A 19,833-nucleotide genomic window follows, 5' to 3' on the forward strand; every position below is an offset into this window, starting at 1 on the left:
AATCAACAGATACCATCCCTGCGACAGGACACGAGGCATCATCACCATCCCAACAATGCCTCCCTGTTACTTACACGCAGACGTGTACATTAGTGTGTATCGTCAAGTACCGAGTCCGAAACCCACGTGGCGTAGGGCTGGGCCGGATACTAATCTTCTTCGCACGTGGACGCCACATTTTTTTGTCCCCTTCCAAACTGGCGTTTTAGATTTCCTTGACCTGGATCAGGGATGTAGTATAGTGACGGATAGATAGACAGAAGATGATGATTGACGATTGTCGCAGATGCTGCAGGGTCAGCGCTGTGCTTTGTATGCATGCATGTATGCTAATATGCGGTGGGACGATGACGCCGACTTGTCTGCCTGGGGGCCGGATCAAAACAACAAAGGTGTGGCAGGGAAACAAGAGAAACAGTGTCTGCAGCGATAGAATAAGGATCATGATTGCCCGGTTCGTTCCCTATTACAGCAGAAGGATATGTATGTAGGACCTGCGTCGTAAGCGCAAGTTTGACCGTCTCCGCCACGTGTTGCGGGTGCGGCATTTTAGCTTAATGTGGAGATATTTCGCGGATGCCGATATTTGCCTACGCAGTAGTGCTATCTGGAGGAGTTTGGGTTTCGGACTTAATAAGGATCAGATAGGCTAGTGTGACGGGAGACCTGCCCGCAGTGCGCGGGGGCCAAAATGAAACGCCTGAAGAGTCGGTAAAAGGTCAGTCAGCATTATTGTTTGGTTTCATGTCGTTTGCCCCTTGTTTCTGGCGGATTTGTCTGCGTATCATTATTGCTGAATGCTAGGAGCAGAAAAGCATTGAATACCTTGCTTTATCTGGCGCAATTGACGCATTACCTGCCTCCTGGTAAGGCATGAATTGTACGTTTCTTCCCGCCGCAGAAAGGAGATCGGAATTTTCTACACCCACCGACCCCGGACACAATGTCTAAAATATTACATACAGTACCTAGCCCGTAGTTTTCTACTATCCCGTGCTGACGTTGCTCTTGGCGATAGACCAGGTCCAATGACCCAAAAATTGGACAAGTCTGTCAATCTTCCGACCGATCACGTACATTAGCACCTAAGTACCTAGTACAATCTACTATTATTGTTGATATATACTACGGAGTACTACGGAGATATACCTCCTGACACGCCGATACCGACATAAATACCGGGGCTGGGAAAGGACCCGTATCGTATCGTAAAACATGGTGAGGGCAGACGGGCCATGCGATCGGTTTGCCGCTTTTGAAACTTCGTCCTGTGACCTAGACCTCGACTGCGGAGATGGCGACGCAGATGGCGTCTCCCTCTCCATGGATCCATCCTTGTACTACATACCTACTTTGTATTGATCCCCGAGTATGTCCAAAAGTAGGCAGTTCGTCCGCGTTGAAGCTTGCAGGTCTCTCTCTATTGGTCCGTTCATTTTTCTTGTTTTGTCTTGTCTCACAACTGCAGCATTCGAATCACTGTGGAGTGCTTTAAACCAAAAATAGAGTCGGCTTAATAATTATGGATAAAATAAATAGATAGATGAAATATCTGGATAAAAAGGAGTACAGAATAAACGGCAACGCGACACGGTGCAATTATTCCTCCGGAGGGTTTGACAAATCTTCGATCACTGTGATACATCGGCCTTTTCGATACCCGACCGTTGCTCCGTATTTCCGTTCGGGGCACACGCGGGTAATGATGATGAATGGGTTTGTTTCGCGGGTGATGGCGGAGTCGGGGCATCATTGATCGATTGATGGGGCATTGGTACTAGGCAACACAACCACAGAAATATTTGACAACCAAAACCACGAGGTTCGGATGATTGTCTGTCGCACAATGTGGTATGGGGTTTTGTCTGATTAAACTTGGTTATTTGGAATCAGTATGTGATACCCGATTCCTAGTAATAGCTAAACCGATAGATAGTAGCAAGTCCGCTCGCGGAAAGTTTACAGTTGAGTTGGATTGAGGATAGCGACGCATGCAGATAACTTTTCAACTATTGCCTACTGGTTATGGAGCAGGACAGAGTTCATACATGGCAGGGTCTAAATGAATCTGTCATTGATGGAGCATTGTTGCGTCGCCGTGCCGTACACCTACCATGTGAAGCAGAGACAGCGTTGGAATCGCAAGTCGTGAATGGTCACAACCACGCAACGCCGATCTGGCCATCTGATGTTCATGTGTGGAGAAGTAGTTTTGCTGATTATTGTGTTTACCGCTCGGAGAATCCGTATTTTCTTTTTCTCGCTTGAAATTGCTATTTTCTCCTCTTTTCTCTTTTTCATCCTCGTCGACGATCTTCATACAGCCTTGGCAAACCGGGGCCGCCTTTAGGCTCTTTTGGTCAGAAGATCCAAGAACCTCGAAATTGGCAAAAGGTTAAAGGCTAAAAGGAGTTGAGATGATTCACGCCGCGGGCCAATGGTGCCGCCCGGACGGGGGGAAACGGGTGACGGGAACGGAACGCAGTCCACCAGTCATGGGCCCGATAGGAATACACAGTCTGTATACCGTATTGAGTACACCGTACGTACGGTTAGGTAGCTTCGTCTATATAGACTGTGAGTGGCTGGTAACAGAGTTAAATTGATCATCATTACACACAGCATGATAGCCATTCGTGAGATGCTGTGGCGCATAAGATATGTCCTGCGCTTCTAGCGGTCCGCGGATGTTAAACCTTTCTTCCGTTGCCGTGTATCCACAATCTACTTTCTGCATAGCAGTCAGCAGCACAATATACCGTTTTGGGCGAAGATCGGTAGGTATTATTGGGTGCACCATTGGCTATTCCGTATTAGTGAGGCAGGGACGGGATCTGATCTCGAGGAGCGCACTGTGCAGAAATAACCGGGGAATTAGTAACCTCAACAATGCCCTATGTCTGTGTGTTGACAACTTGACATGCAACCATCGCAGATACAGTCGCTACCTGGAAGGTTGTCACGTGAATTTGAGGAATGCTTATTTTTTTTTGCGGTCCAGAGCTTGTCCACCTCACCCATGCATAAGAGAGGGTAGATAAACCGCTCGTAAATTCCAATAGTTGCGTAATCATGAAACTGGTTGGATAAGTCCGTATATATCCTCTTTGGTCTTAGCGCTGAATATTCTGTATGCTGTCGGGAAAGAGCCTCGGAGAGAACCGTCCACGACCATCATTTCCTCGGATGAGAAAAAAAAAGAATGTAGGCTATCTGGCGGATCTTTATGTGAGATGTCGTCTCGGCTGCCAGATCGGTCGGCCTGCATTATTGTTGACTACTGCGATTCCCAACAAGTGACACGGAGTACTCCGTATTCCAACAGATGGCTTAACATGACACGCGAACAGTAAATACACGTAACTGACGGTCCACCTGGTCCACTGGCCCACCGACGCATGTCTATGTCTAGTACTTGATAGCGCAGATGTACCGCCACAGAGGGGAACTAGTCTGGTCCGGCAGTCCCGCAGCGGGAAGCGGTCCTGCACCAAGGCACCGGGCCTGCTGGGGCATCTTTAGCCTGTGGCTGATGCACACACCGGCCCTGTGCCAGATGGCCGGGCGTGGAGATAAGCAGACGGCCAGGACCATCGCGTCGGCGAGGGACCGTCCATGTCCCAAAAAAAAGGAGATAGCGTAGGCTAGGTTATGACGTTCGTAAGCAGTGCGAAATTCCTTTTTCCACTTGACCTTGGTGCGGGCTGTTTGCCTGGTTCATGCAATACGGTCAGCCATAGTCTGTTTGCTTTTCCGTTTTTCACTCACCATTTCGTCTGCCTTCTTTGATCTTCGAGCGGACTGGCTTTCGTGTCCTTTTGCCTCTTGACGCCTTTAGGCGACAGTTCGCATGCTTGCAGCCTGCCAATCTCGAGGCTACGTCCACGGATCGACTAACTATTTGCTTTCCCGATAGAGTCCAGATTCCAGACTGGCCGCCAAGCTTTTGGAGCGACGCGGCCCGTCCGATTGACACTCTGACTGCCGACGATCTTATGGAGATGGATCATTAAGCTCAAGAGGCACGGCTCTCCGTTCTCCAGACGGGAGTCGACGCTAAAGCCGCCTGCCAGCTGTCATAACATTGGCGGGCTCCCAACGTTTCGTGTCAGGCCAGCCGCGTTGCGGGGTTTGTGAAAGATCTCGGACGGTAAAAAGGAACAGACACAAGGAAGGGAGAAAAAAGTTGCTAATGACATGTAGGCGTCGGGATCCTTCTCGGGGACCTCACATCACAAGCGTCCATAAGATCCTTCCCTTTTCACCCGCACAGAAAATGCCGGATCGAGGCAACTACCATCGGTAGTCTGCAGCCTTACCGCCGCCTCGCGACCTAACTGGCGCTTTCTCTCTCTTCCCATCTGGCCGCCCAACTTTGTTCCTTCGCCTTGCCTTTTCTGTGATCTCATGCATCCGGCCTCTGCGGTCCAAGTTCTCTTCTCTCCCAACGCTAGACCCCGCATCCCCCTCCATCCATTCACCATCACACTCTTGACCCGCAAGCAAACATCGGCAGGAATCTCAAATCTGTCTGTCTGATCGGGTCATCTGCTATACGGGAGTCCCATCCGCTGCGGCTGCCCCAGATGTCGTCACGCTCTAATGCGGATGATGCTCTGCCTGGCGACGGTTTGGTCTGCTCGATATGGAGGTGGGAATAATGATGTTGTCCTAGATGAACACGGAGTGCGAGTCCAAGAATAGCTCACATCCTCGTGCGTCTGGGATACGAGTCGGCCGGACGAACGTGCTAACTCAAAAGCTAAGTATCGACTCGATTGCCCCGGCGGCTAAAAAGGCTTTCGCATCGCATGCTGTGTGGATATATTTCTGTAAACATTCTGCATGCTAACAGAGAAGGAGACAGCCATCTGACCATGTACCAATCAGCAGAGGACATGACCTGAGCCAAGAGATACTGTTACCGCTGCCATTTGCATAGGCAAATACCCACAGCATTTTATTGCGAAGGTGGAGCAGAAACGCTCATACATAGTACAGCACATCTATCGCAGAGGTACTCACCAGTAACCCGCGTCTTGAGGCTCTGCCCGCATCACATGTCTACAATCTCCAAAGGAGCAGACTGCCCTGCCCTTCTCTGCACGTTGTTACATAATCAACTATTCTAACTTACTAACTTAGTTACCGCGGATGTATGTACACGGTAATCAAGATCCCGACGGAGTTATGCTTGGCCTATACAGGGTTAGTGCTAAGCATGTAACCTCGATGCTTGGCTGACATGCCACGCAACGCAGGCACTTACTAATCTTTTATCCCTGCCTACATACGCAGTGCAGTAGGAACGCCTGTCATAGGTCACCGTGATAATTGTGACCTACATCTCACCGGTTGTTTTCGCGGGGACACTCTCACTGCATCATTTTAACGGTCGGTCAGTAAAATAGAGTCTTGATAAGGTTCTGGACCAGAGTTATGTCTTATGCTGCAACTACATAGGTAAGGGTACTTACTTGCTCTTACTACTGCATGCATCAGGTACTTACTTTACATCCTATCTAGCAACAAGCGGTCAGAAGGATCAAAAGCCTGCTTACCTGCCCTGTCCGGCTGCTCTTGTTGAAAAGTTTATTTTCACCTGCATCCCACCCTTCATGCTTGCAGGTAGGTGGGTACCAGATAGGTGGGCAGGTAGGCAGTCGCAGAGACATGAGGTATGTATGGGACTGCACAACGCAGCGCGGGGCAATGCGACGCGGCTCTGTTTATCCAGCCGACCGCTGTCCGTCGAACACGTAAGAGGGTATCAGCCAGCCATCATGAGAAATTGTTTCAGAGTATTTGGAATTTTCGGAACATGGGAGGTTCGGTTCGGTTAGGTTGGTCTTGTTTCTCTGCCCGCACCGTTGGTTGCCTGCGACGGGAAGAGGAGATGGATTAGTCGTGTTTATACTATCTATGAAGATTGGTTTGAGATGGAAGTGTGCTTTGTCTTACTATTTACCCAGCTCGTTCTAAAAATTAGAGAAGTATATATTTGTCTTAGATATCTATGTGCTGTACTGTACGATGTATGGATATATTTGCGAGGGCTGAGGGGATGTCTCCTTTCTGTCTGTCTGTCTGTCGTGGTGGTAATGGTTGTGCGGGGTACGTATAGTGGTGTTCACTACCTTAGGCATCGATCAACTGATGTTTACTATGTCCTGGAATACATACCAAAAGAAGGATTGGAGGTACAAGAGGATAACAGAGTGAAGATTGGAATCTGATCAGGGGTTCTTGCATAACAAAAATCTTAATATTTTAGTATCTAATTTATGCTATGAATGTACGTACCTGAGGGAGATGATGAAGCTAGTCGAGCGTGTATTCATTATACAGAACATAATGTATGGACTTAGGTACTGTATATGCATAACACAAGTATCATCCGCTGCTGTAGTTTAATCCCTCTTAGTCGAGTTATGGTTATGTCTATGCTGATTGCTGATGTATGCAGTCCATGGAATGGATACTGCGTAGATGATGAAATAGCTTTTTATATTTGGTGTCCACGTCGAGGAACTTATCGAAGTTTGTTGATATTGTTTTTCTCTACTATCCAGTGGTCTTATTTTCACAGTATTATGTGCGATTAGCATGCCTGTTATTGGCACCTACATGCGTAATGAAGGACCAAGATCGGTACCGTGGATGACCGTGAAACTGTCTTTGTCTATAGTATCTACTTTATCTGGAACATGCCGGTATAGAAACTGCCTGGATATAACTCCCATGAAGTAGGAATACCAGCATGAAAGTGTTACTGTACAATGCTAGCTTCCTAGGTATGTAGATAATCCATCTCTACCTTGATAAATTTGAAAAGGATGACACTTCGATAGTTTACGGCCTGCCCCTTGCCGCGCGTGTGGAGGGAGCAGTCACCACGTGAGCAAGCAAGGAGGATGGTCAGCCCTATGTATGTACCTGTACCAGTCATATAACGGTTCTTAGTAGGGATATTGTGGCTTGTACCAGTAGCAGTACTGCCGACATCCTGTGCCGATTTGTCTCGGGGGTTTTCGGTGATTTTCTCTCTTTGGCTTTGGTTCTGATGCTACAGTGTGAGAGATCTTGAACTCTCTGTGGGATTTGTACCGTAGAGTTATGGGATGTTCTGGCCTGTGGAGGTGCAGAAGTTGACGTCAATTGTCAGTTCGATGGGATCCGGATGGAAAGGTTGCAAGGAACTTCCGAGCAATGGTGCTAGGAAATCAAGGCTGTGAGCGAGCCTTCCATGGAGTCGTCATTCATGAAGTGACCTCTTTTGTTCCAGAATGGGGTGACTTATTAGCGTAATACCTGGAAGGTTCAACGATGTCCTCGCTCTTCCCCACCTTTTTGGAGTCCTGCCAGGCCAGCAAACGCGGAATTTCATCACTCCCTGCTGATCCTGAGACAAGGTGGTATCGACATCCGAACTGCATGGTCCGGGTCTGCACCGCCAGTCTGGATTCCCCTCTTCCCCATTACCTTCCACCATTTTCTGTCTGTTGACCGATCCTGCGATCTGCAACAGCGGTCAGATTTTCGCATCTGCGAACACCGCGCCTGCGATCTGACAGAAGCGGTGGAGCTAGCTGCCAGCCCTACGGCCCTACCGACAGCGCCCGGACCGTTATATGGTCGTTCCTTGCTATGTGGAATGCTGATTGGAGCAACATACGAGACCGTTGCCTGCATGGACTAGAGTCTATATGGTTCTCAACTTTTTGCTTTCGCGGGGTCCCCGCGGAGAAGGGGATGATGATGATGATGTCTGTGGTGGTCAGCTTTTGCAGATCTTGGCCGTTGGGCTACGTTGGGGTTCAGGGTTTGGATGGAAAGATTGTAAGCAACTTACCTGGCGGTCCTCTTCCCATTTCTCTCTGGTCTTCGGCATTACCGCAAGCATAATATGGTTCGAGTTACTCACGTATAGTGGCGCGGTTGCCGCGCATATTCTGCAGCATACCTCGTGTTTCTCCGATGAGCGATCACCGCGATGGAATGGAGATCTTGCAGTTCAAGGATGCAGGGAGAGGATCGAAAGGTTCCCCATAGTTCTAATCCGCCTTTCTCAAGCACGGTAATCCCTCCATGGTAGACCCACATCCTTGGAACGGAAAGAATCGATATTACTGAGGCTGACTGTAAAATAACCTGCAGGAATCTCGGGGTGCTATCCCATTCAGGTATGTCGCTATTGCCATGAACTGATGGACGCGCTGTTACTTATCTCGAAGGCCGAAAGTTGGACGTGGATTGGTCAGAAAGCCAGTGAGGTTGTTGGCTCCCCTACATGCCGGAACTCTGCGAGCATCCTCACTGGTTTCCGTAACCTGTGCATATCCTTTCCCACGGGACAGAACAGTCAGATCAGCTGAAAAAATGATTTGTTTTCTACCTAATCATGCATAAGCGTGGAAAGCATCCGCGGGATCCTAAAGTGGATATTGGACGGTTTGAATCCTGCCGGATTATCCCGTTCTGCATAGTCATACTCTTCTTTGCGGGCCTGTTTCAGGGGTGAGAGATTCTCGACGCATTAGCGGTGCAGTTCCTCAAGTTGGTAGTAAGCCGGGCACATTTTCCTTGCCGTAAGCAGCCCCTACCCTCTACTAAACACTACGACTCGAGAAGATAGGCAGGCTTAGACGATTCTAGAGTCCAGTCAAGTCCCCCTATGAGTTTTAAAGGTCTGACGGTGAACCAATAGTTCGACATCTGGGGATAATCCTCCGGATGCAAGAAGAGCAGAAAGAAGTTAAAGACCCACAACAGCAACGCCCGGTTCTAAGAAGAAAATGAGACCATGTGGAACGCTATCGCAACTTTCCCCGTCGGAGTGACTGACTGTCTGTCTTACACCGCCACTCCCTGCAATACCAGAAGCCACTGTGTAACGGTACGTATATTATAGTTCTTGAAACGCTTACGGAGAACGTGTTCCTATTCCAGCAAGGTTCCCCGGGAGGCATTGTCCGAGTTAGCAGGCATAAGGCGCCCCGAGGATGCCGACAATGATTGGATTTTCGTTCTGAGAGTATCTCCTGTCTATACGCGTCATTCATTGCCTCCTCTGAATGACATCTCTACAATAGCTCTTTCAAGTAGTGTCAGTTGTATCTGTTAAATGGTGCCTGCATGTCGATCGAGGAGAACATTGGATGATCGTATATGCATCTAACTGACTATTTAGCTGAAACTTCAACATTGTCCGGGGATAGGTCTCAAAATTGAGCTATTCTGACATAGATCCTATGTATCGGAAATATCTACCCGGTCATCATCCAAGAATTGGGAGCTGAAGGAGCGGTTCAGATGAAGGGGACACTTTCGAGTTGACGTCAGTCTGGCTCTTAGTAAGGACTGGTGATGATGCTTCTAGTTTGAGAATTTCGCCTTCCACGGGAGACAGGTGATGAACGAATCTGCTTTGACGTTTATATAAAATGGGTATTACTTGCCAATATATGAAGAAAAAAGATATACTTGATAAATTCGTCATTCTGTTTACACTCTCATAGCGCCTTCAATCAATTTGTTCCTTCTCTGCTTCTCTCGCAAACACACTTGTAGCTTCGTATGTATATCAACTAGCGGTTTTCTGTAAGAAGACTATCTATACTGAATACCTAGACATATCACTCCATCTGTAGACTAACGATCCTGCCTTTACGCACTTGATTTTCTCAACATACTCTTGAAGCTATTCGAAAGCATCTATTTCTCTCCTTCTGTCCACATTATCTATAGACACCTTTATAAATATAAATATATGTGGATGGGTCAAGCTTCCAGCGCCATTTTATTGGCAGGTCTTATTCAATATATAACATCTCAGTACAAGATCCGTAAATATCATGTGTTTCTCGAAAAAAGCGATTCTGTGGGGAAAGCTTCTATTTTGTCCCTCTTGGGAGGAATGGATTGAATTTATCCAGTTCAACTATTTCTAATTAAGAATAAATTGCAAAGCTGCATCCCTGTACTGGAATGTTGTTATATTGCAGTATTTTGAATGAAATCGGTTATTCATCTATTAGCATCAGAAGTAGCAAGTGGCATGGCCATAGATTTTGATAAATTGAAAATGTCATCTGCAAATTTTTATGTATTAAACTTACTAAATTTATACTCTTGAGTTGAGTAGAATGGGAAATAAAGGAATTTGTAAGAACGGAAAACTCAAATACGATGGTAATATGGAGTGGAGTGTGATTCTGTAACGGCGGTCCTAGGACTTCTAGGTTGAGGCGCGTTGGGTTTATCTTGAAGGACAGAAGACAAGAGGAAAAGATAGATAGATAAGCTGTTACTAGCAATGTTGCTATTGGGATTGCTATCTGAGTTGACCACGGGGTCCTAATCCCCATGGTTAGGGGGTGTCCTTATATACATGGTCCTTTGACTACCATTCTGACTACCATCTCATGGTAGTCTTCGATGGTAGTGACTATCTTTGTCGACTACCACCTCATGGTAGTCTCTCATGGTAGTTCCACGTGATCAGAGATGCTCTTATCTCCTGCCCTGCAGGGTAGCATGCTCATTCATGCAAGGCCATGTTGTCCATGTCAATTGTGACACTACTCCCCCTCTTCTAGCTTTTTGTCCTGAAAAGTACTTAAATCCTGCCATTCTCCCTGGTCCTAGTGTTGAACTTCCTTTTTGTAAGTGTTTTATCATGCCTCCAAAATGCAATTGTTACTGTGAGTTTGATTGTCAGGCTGATTGTATTGAACAGAACAGTCTTCCTGTTAAACATCTTTGTAAATATTGTTATTCACATCATCTTTCCTGCATTATAGATTCAAAGAGTCACAACTGTTTGTCTTGTACCTGTTGAGGTCAAAAATGTGAGAAGTGATTCCATAGTGACAAGGAGTGGGATAACCTTTGCCATTCTGAGGATCAGATCAATGCTCAGTTGGAGGAGGTGGAGAACCAGGTTGAGCTTCTTCTTGCAAAGATTAAGTGCTTGCACAAACAGTGCAAGTTCCTTAAAGAGTGTGGATTGAAGATGTTGGATCATGACACTGCTGTGATGGATAAGTCAAATAAGGATGACCCCTTATCTGCTGAGGATCTTGCCAAGTTGGAGTGTTTGGCCAATAAATATGAGAGTTGTCAGCAGTCCGGCAATCTGCAGCTCTTTGAGGGGCTTTCTCCTGGTTTTGTTGTGGAGTTCCTTGCTTCTGGAGGTCTCAAGCAAGAGGTCCCTGGCAATTTGCAAAGGTCCTAGTGGGACAGGTCCCACAGGTGCTGTCCTCTGAGGCAACCTTGCTTCTTTCAGGGTGTCAGATCCTCTGGTTTTGGGCGGTCTGGATTCTGGAGGTGGAATTCTCTGAGGAGTTTCTTGCACCCATCACAGTTTTCTATGAATTGCTAAGAGTTCTCAGAGTTATCATACCCTTTCCATTTCAGAAGGTATATAAACTGTCCATCAATCATGCTGCTGTCTAACACTTTCTCCACTTCATAGTCCTTGTCATTGTCAGGGTTTTCCAGCAGAATTTCTTTAGTCTTGGTAACTAGTTGGGTGTCTTTTGGTGCTGGTTCCAATAATGATATATGAAAAACTGGGTGTATCCACATAGTATCTGGCAATTTGAGGCAGAAATTGACCTCTCCTTTCTTTTCTGCAATTTCAAATGGTCCAATCTTTTTAAAATCCAATTTGTTGTTGGGTTGTTTTATTTTAACATTTTTTCAAAGAAGGTACACTTTATCTCCTGCCTTTAGCTCTGGTCCTTTCTTATAGTGCTGATTGTAGTACTTGGCAGTTCAGTAGGCAATAAACTGGATATCAAGGCTTAATTGCTGATGGAGTTCCTTCAGCTGATCAGCCTGAAGAATTCCTTTCTGGGCCAGAATTTTGCTTGGTTTTGGTTCCTGGTAAGCAGTTGGTTCAAATCCATAGTTGGTGTAGAACAGTGACTCTTGGGTTGTTTTATTCTTAGCACTGTTATAGGCAAACTGAGCCAGAGGTAGTAGTTCTACCCAATTGTCTTGTTGGTAGTTAATATAACAGTGTAAGTATTGTTCCAGGGTCTGGTTTATCTGTTCTGTTTGCCTGTCGGTCTGGGGGTGAGCTGTTGTTGAAAGCTTATATTTGGAACCCAGTTGGTGCGTCAAAGTCTGCCAAAATCCTGAGATAAATAACTTGTCTCAATCTGATATAAATTCTTCAGGTAATCCATGATTCCCAAAAATGGTCTGTAAGAATGTGTATGCCAGTTCCTCAGCATTGGATGATTTCTTGTACAGTAGGAAGTAGGCATATTTGGTCAGTTGGTCCACTATGACCAGAATGGAATCATATGTTATTCTGGTTAGGGGTTCCCTTGATTCAGGCAAGTCTGTGATGAAGTCTAGTGATATAGACTGCCAAGATCTCTCAGGTGCTGCCAAACTTTGCAGAAGTCCATATGGTGCATATTGTGCTGCCTTGCTCTGGATGCAGAGGTCACATTGTGACACTATTTGTTGCACCATCTTCCTCAAATCTGGGAAATAGAAATTCCTGGTGATCCTTTCAATAGTTTTTTCTATTCCCTGGTGCCCATGAGCTGGGGCTTCATGGATATCCCTGACTAGATCTTCCCTTAACTTGGTTGGGACATAGACCAATCCTCGGAATAGGATGATGTCTCCCTCCCCTTTGGTTATGTTGGGATCATTCTTGATTTCTCCAAGTTCTTCTGCCATTGAATCCTTCTGGTAGGCCTTCTTAATCTTTTCTGCCCAGGTGCCCAGTCCCAATTGTAGGGCAGGTGCTGCTTGCTTATCCAAGGTGAGGGTTCCATCAGCCTCCTGCCGCAAAATTGCAGGCCGTGGTGGGGGCTCTTCCTCCTGGTAGTCTGGTCTTTGACTGAGTGCATCAGCTCAGGCGTTCTCTGAACCCCTTCAGTAGGTGATCTTGATGTTGTAAGGGGCCAGCTCCTCTGCCCATCTGACCTGTTGTTGGGTCAGTTCCTTGGTGGAGGTGAAATATGCCAAATTCTTATGATCACAGTATATCACAACTTGATGCTTTGCTCCTTCCAGGTAATGTCGCCATTCCTGTACTGCTGCCATAATGGCCAAGAGTTCCTTATTGTGGATGTTGTAGTTCAGTTCTGGTGGGGTCATCTTCTGTGAATAAAAGGTGATTGGATATAGTTGTCCTTGCTTGTCAGGTTGGCTGATATATGCTCCTATGATGAAGTCTGAGGCATCTGTTTCCATAAAGATAGGCTTCTCTAGATCAAAGATCCCAAGAACTGGTGCCTTGCAAAACTTCTGCTTAAGGAGATTGAATGCTTCTTGTTGTGCACTTCCCTATTCAAACTTCTGATCCTTCCAGGTAAGTTTCATTAACAGTTCCACTATCTTGGAGTAATTCCATATGAATTTGTGGTAGAAGTTGGCAAAACCAAGAAAGGATTGTGCTTCCTTAACTGTTGTTGGGGCTGGCCATCCCTTAATGGCTGCTACCTTCTCTTTATTCATTTCCACATGTCCTGGGGAAATCATAAAGCCAAGGAATTCTGTCCTTTAAGTATGCTATTCACATTTTTTGGGTGCAACTGAGAGCTTCCTTCCCTTCAATGCTTCAAGAATCTTTCACATATGCTGTCTGTGCTCTTCCAAGATTTCTGAATAGATAAGGATGTTGTCCAGGTACACCATGCAGAAGATATCCAAGTATTCTTGCAAGGTATTATTGACTAGACTCTGGAATGTAGTGGGCACATTGATAAGACTGAATGGCATAACTGTGTATTCAAAATGTCCTAGTTGGGTCCTGAAGGCAGTTTTCCATTCCTCCCCTTCCTTCATGCAGACCAGATAATACCCTTCTTGAAGGTCTAGTTTGGTGAAGTATTGGGTCTTGTGTAATCTATCCTGTAGTTCTGATATGAGTGGTAGGGGATAGCAATTCTTGACTGTGATATTATTGAGTTGATGATAATCCACACAAAGTTGTAATTTCCCATTCTTCTTTGAGACAAACAAAATTGGATACCCTGCTGGGGACATCAAGTGTCAGATATATCCCCTCTCCAAGTTCTTTTGGATATATTCTTATAATGCTGCATGTGCCTTTTCTGAAAGTGGGTATATCAGTTTGAAGGTGGGCTGTGTCCCAGGCTTCAATGGTATCTCATGATCCCATGGCTGATGTTCTGGCAACTGTCCTCTGCCCTGTTCTTTGAAGACTTCCTCAAAATCCCAGTATTCTTTTGGGATAGCTTCCATTTTGTTCAGGGGCAGTTTAATTTCTTTTTGTTCCATAGATCTAATCATCATCTCTGGTGTGTAGATGAGATACAAGAGTCCTACTTGCTCTCCCTTCTTCCACATTCATATTATTGCATTTTCAGAGATTTCCTTAATCTCTACAGGTTGTTCTTTTCCTCCAGGTTGCCTTTCAGGCCTTACACCTCTGTTGGGTTCTTCTGCTATCTGTACCTTCCCCATCACCCAATCTATATGGGGATTGTGTGTCTTTAGCCAAGGTATGCCCAAGATTATATTGTGTCCCGGCATTCGCGTGATATCTAGATTAATCCTTTCCTTATGTTGTCCAATCTGCAAGGTGGATTAATCCATCTCTATTTGTACCCATCCTCCATTGTAGCTGCTAGCAGATCTATCAACTGTGGATAACTGGTATGGCTCCCTTTTCCCTGTAAAGGGGATCTGATTCCTGGTAACAAAAGTATGGCTGATAAAGTTTCCCATGGCCCTACTGTTGATCATGGCCCTTGCTCTTTTGCCATTGATCCTGACAGTGATAACCAGTTGTTTCAATAAGTCCATTCCATTAAGTGTGATACTGTTTCGCACTTCTGTAGTAGTATTTAGGGACCTGGTTTGTGACTCCTGCAAGGGTCCTGTACTGGCAGGGTCCTCTAGTTTTTTGCCTTCCTAGGATTCTTTGGAAACCATCCTATTGCCATTTTGGGTGCTTGGTGGGCTGAGCAGTTATCATCATAGCAAGTTGTCCAGGCAGTTTTGGTATGTTCATTCCACTTTGCAATTGACACTTGTTTTTTGTTGTCTTATTTTGGCCTGTCAGGGCATTTCCATCCCAGATAATTGTCCTTTCCACAGTGGATACACAGCTTTTGTTTGTAGCATTTCTTTTATTCTTCTGTCCAGTTGGGGTTGGGGCCTCTGGTCCTCCTGTTTGTCATTCTCTGGGGGCTCTAATCTTCCCTATTTGTGTTATCTAGTTTTATAGTGTCGCCTCCATTTCCTGTATGCTGAGGGGTTTGCTGAAAGGGATTGAATTGTTGTTGCTTGGTCTGTCGCTCAAAAAGTCAGTTATTAATCTGGGTTGCCATGAGTATCAGGTTGTTGAGGTCTGTTGGTTCCTCCACTGCCAGAAGCCTATTTTTGACCTCCTCTTTCAATCCTCAATAGTAGTGCTCCATGAGTGCTTGTTCTGACCAGTCTCCAAGGAATGCTGCTGCTTGTTGGAACTCAGTGATATAGTTGGTGACTAACATTCTCTGTTGGATGGACATGATAGTTCTGGTGGCCTTCTTTACCTTATCCAAGTCCCCAAAGTTCTGTTTAATCTGGTTTAGAAACACATTGAAGCTGTTGAAGGTTTCAATTGTCTCAACTCACTGTTGTTCTGGTAATCTTTCTAGGCAGTTCTTCAGGTAGGGGTTAAACCACTGAGCTGCCATGCTTCACAAGTAGGTTGCTGCAAACATCACTTTCCTTTCCTCATTGGGAAATTCATGAGGGTTGAAGAAAAAATAGAGCTCCAGTTGTGAGATGAAAGTCTGCAGCTTTTTCTGGTCACCATAGTATAGGTCAGGTTTTGCAATCTTGGTTTTCAGGTTGACCTCATTATCTGCAGGATTCTGGGGGGTTAGGCTGGCCATCTGGGTTGTGTTTGCATGGGCCTGTTGTCCTAGCTGCCACATCTGTTCCTGAAGTTGGGCATTCCCATTGATTTGGTTTTGTAGTTCACCCTGCAGCTGATTAACCTGTTCTTGAAGAGTGGTATTCTCACCAGTTTGATCCTGTAGTTGATTTTCAAGTCAGTGGACTTGACCCTGTAGGTCCCTAAGGGCCTGAACAACTCCCTGGGAGGTGATATCTTCCATCTTCTTTTCTTCACAGAGGGGTAATGATGTTCTGTTGCTGCTTTTCCTTCCTGCCTTCTGCAAGAAAGGTGGTCAAAGTGTAACAGTGGTCCTAGGACTTCTAGGTTGAGGTGTGTTGGGTTTATCTTGAAGGACAGAAGACAAGAGGAAAAGATAGATAGATAAGCCATTACTAGCAATGTTGCTATTGGGATTGCTATCTGAGTTGACCACAGGATCCTAATCCCCATGGTTAGGGGGTGTCCTTATATACATGGTCCTTTGACTACCATTCTGACTACCATCTCATGGTAGTCTTTGATGGTAGTGACTACCTTTGTCGACTACCACCTCATGGTAGTCTCTCATGGTAGTTCCACGTGATCAGAGATGCTCTTATCTCCTGCCCTGCGGGGTAGCATGCTCATTCATGCAAGGCCATGTTGTCCATGTCGATCGTGACAGATTCTTGCTGTCGGGAAAGTTAGAAATGGAGAGAACAAAGTACGAACGATGATTCTTTCCTTTCTCTGGCCATATTTACATGACTGATATATTTTATTGGGCATGGAAATATGAAGTTTCGAGGGGAGTTCAGCATACTCAGAGGTTTGCTTATTTGGTAACGGATCTTGAAAGTGATGTCATCATGGTGAGGATAGTGATGTCCTTTTCTGGAAGGGTATATCTTTAGGAAACACTATTATGGAACATCTATGCAACGTAAGAAGTCGTAGTGGTATTTACTGAGAGCATTGCTTAAACTGATAAAAGTTATGAAGGAGGTATCCCATTCTTTCAGGTCTGCAGAGAAAGTGCTATGAAAAGATTCTATCATGCATCAATCGTATGGCACCAATGAGAATTCAATAGCTCCAGCTAGTCGCTCGCATAACAATCATCCTGTAGTGATTGCCTTGAATGGGGCATCACTGTTATAAAAAGGTCCGTTTGTGAAGTTCAACATTGATCATGGATGAGCAAAATACAAGCAAGATTCCAGTCGTTAAAATGGAAGGACTACGAAGTATCTTGGAGCCGACTAACTTGACCGTGATGTCCGCGGTGGTCGACTGCTCCAGTCAAGGCGCCAGTCCCGAGGCTCATAATCCAGGAGAAGTGCTCTCTCAAAGAAATGCGCATTGAGAATGCAGATTCACCTTCAACATGAGTGTGCAGTCCATAAATCCTGGCACTGAATCCGAGAAATCACCGTGGACACTATATTAGGAAGGCGGTGTAGTACTCGGTGAGAGGACTTGCCGGAGTTACCTTATCCTGCCGTCTATGAGCCAGCGCGCTGGAGAGCTCCGACTCAACGTCCGTCCCCGCAAACCCCACGCTGCCTGGTCAGTGTTCCAGGTCTTACATCGAATCATATCTAGATTAATTTGAACGACTACGTCTTTCATCCCTTCTGCTTTGGATTGCTGCTGGGAAGTTAGCTGCAGCGCCGTGTGAGACGAAGGCACTTTACGACTTGAACTTGCAAGGCAGCTCTGGAGAGCACGCCGCAGGGACGCTGCATGAAGAATTAAGGAGCTGGAGCTCTCCCGGGCTCGATTCACGATTCATAATCTAAAATTATCCGCCACAGATACCTCTTGATTTAACGACCTTTATCAGTACCTCCGTCAGCCCCGCCTGGTCGAACCCGACTTGTCTATCACACGCTCTACGAGTCATCTACCGACGTTGCTCTCCCGACACCATTATTCCCGCTTTTGGCCTTATCGAAGACATCACTGTCAGTTGAAGAATAACGAGTGAGGAAGGACAAGGAACTGGACACGGGGGCGAGACGTGATGGAGCCCACGATCCCCGATGCCTTCGAGGCATCACAGCCAGGCATGAATTATGGAAAAGGCCTCGATGCAGCATTCACAGGGTCAGGATTTATAGATGAGAGTGGGAATGCAAGTGAATCCTTCGTGAAGGTTGATGGTACGTCTTATCTGGCAAAATTGAAGACCCGATCACCGCCACGATAGTGGGCTTAGGACAGAGTCACCATTCGAGTTCAAGAAGCTGACAATGTCTATTTGTCTGAGAAGATCCTCCAAAGTTCGATCTCGAGTCGTATATCGCAAATTACACAGGTACGACTCGTCTATTCTAAGTTTTGGAGAAGCTTGATCTGGTAGCTCTCCTTGTGGCGCCCTGGCCGTGGCACTAACGGAGACTTTCTCCAGGGAGAACGAGATTTGATCGCCTCTTCCTCATCGGTACCTGCTCAACATACCTTTCCACGGACGCCTTGAAAGCAGCCGTCGCGGAGGCGAAATCTGGCAAGGATGTAGGCAGATACGAGAGAGCAGTCAAGGCTTTGGCCGAGGTTGCTCCAAATGAGAGCGAGGCTTTCCTAGACAAGGAATGGGTGGAACGCACGCAGAAGCTTGTTAGAGCGGAGACTGATCGGCTGGAGCATGAGCTGAGAGGGTATAAGAACAACTTGATCAAGGAGAGTATACGGGTACGTCTCGCTTTCCGATCCGTCCCCACTTTGTTTGTACAATTCAACCATTCTGACATCTTTTTGCAGATGGGCAATGAGGATCTTGGTCAGCACTACCATCAGATCGGAGACCTGGCATCGGCATCTAAGGCGTACGGACGGATGAGAGATTATTGCACTACGCCGAGTCACATCGCTTCTATGCTGTTCAAGATCATCAATGTGTCCGTTGACCGCGGAGACTGGCTTGCTGTGCAATCGAATGTGCATCGAGTCCGCAATCTGCAGTCGAAGCCCGAGGACCAGGCGAGAAACCAACCGAAACTGTGTGCAGTCATGGGTTTGTCTCAGCTGGCTGCTGGGTCATATCTTGAGGCTGCCAACAGCTTTCTAGCTACTGACCCAGGTCTCGGGGACTCGTATAATGAAATAATCACATCCAACGACGTTGCCGTGTACGGCGGGCTTTGCGCGCTTGCGTCGATGGACCGCAATGAGCTGCAAAGACGTGTGCTCGACAACAGCTCGTTCCGCAACTTCCTCGAGCTGGAACCGCATATTCGCCGCGCTATTTCCTTTTTCTGTAACTCCAAGTTCCGATCTTGCCTTGAGATTCTCGAGGCGTACCGCACGGACTACCTTCTTGACATCCATCTCCAGCGACACGTTTCCACCCTCTATACTCGCATCCGCACAAAGTCCATACAGCAATATCTCGTTCCCTTTAGTCGTGTGACGCTCGATGCAATGGCAAAGGTGTTCGCGCCGTCGGTCGTTGGCGGAACTGCACAACCTGTGGATTCCAACTCGCCATTCGTGCAAGAGCTGATCAAGCTGATCCAGGATGGTACGATAGAAGCTCGCATCGACCTTGAGAAGGGGGTGCTCGTCTCTAAGCAGACAGACCTACGGGCGGAGGTACACGCGGCCGCTCTTGAGAGCGTCAGGAACTACACGCATGAGGCACACCTGCGGTTGCTGAGGACGAACATCATCCACGCGGGACTGGAGGTGCGGCCACCGGCTGGAGAGAAGAAGATAGGTGGCGAGGAAAGAGGACCAGGGAAGCTGGGTGGAGTGTCAGGGAAATTGGCCCGGAGTGCTGCTGGATGGGGGTGACTTTCGGTCCATAGAATATAAGGCCTAGACACGCTGATCACTAGATGTGCGGATGATGCTTAATGACCCTGAAATAGCAAGTATCTGATTTGACGGTGAATGTGGCTTATTCCCAAGAGTGGACTATGGTGTTAATCGGCTCTTAACATAGCCTTTTTTTATACACTCCAGAACTG

The 19,833-nt window shown here is 46.6% G+C and overlaps 3 protein-coding genes across 3 annotated transcripts; 1 reads left to right on the forward strand and 2 right to left on the reverse strand.

The window, feature by feature from the left end:
• Positions 1-3,408: 3,408 nt before the first annotated feature.
• Positions 3,409-4,010, reverse strand: VTN00DRAFT_5762 (uncharacterized protein; the record flags this gene model as incomplete). The annotated part of the gene is made up of 3 exons (XM_069432328.1): positions 3,409-3,712; positions 3,769-3,832; positions 3,899-4,010. The coding sequence occupies 3 exons, from the start codon at positions 4,008-4,010 to the stop codon at positions 3,409-3,411; spliced, it is 480 nt and encodes a 159-aa protein (XP_069288199.1).
• Positions 4,011-11,065: 7,055 nt separating this feature from the next.
• Positions 11,066-13,125, reverse strand: VTN00DRAFT_5763 (uncharacterized protein; the record flags this gene model as incomplete). The annotated part of the gene is made up of 3 exons (XM_069432329.1): positions 11,066-11,315; positions 12,605-12,846; positions 12,952-13,125. 3 exons carry the CDS (start codon positions 13,123-13,125, stop codon positions 11,066-11,068), a joined length of 666 nt encoding a protein of 221 aa, XP_069288200.1.
• Positions 13,126-17,888: 4,763 nt separating this feature from the next.
• Positions 17,889-19,657, forward strand: VTN00DRAFT_5764 (uncharacterized protein; the record flags this gene model as incomplete). Its single annotated transcript, XM_069432330.1, has 4 exons — positions 17,889-18,027; positions 18,138-18,182; positions 18,276-18,556; positions 18,626-19,657. 4 exons carry the CDS (start codon positions 17,889-17,891, stop codon positions 19,655-19,657), a joined length of 1,497 nt encoding a protein of 498 aa, XP_069288201.1.
• Between the last annotated feature and the right edge of the window lie 176 nt (positions 19,658-19,833).

This window comes from Thermoascus crustaceus (genome assembly GCF_041956765.1).
Source record: "Thermoascus crustaceus strain CBS 181.67 unplaced genomic scaffold VTN00scaffold_3, whole genome shotgun sequence".
NCBI classification, from domain to species: Eukaryota; Fungi; Ascomycota; class Eurotiomycetes; order Eurotiales; family Thermoascaceae; genus Thermoascus; species Thermoascus crustaceus.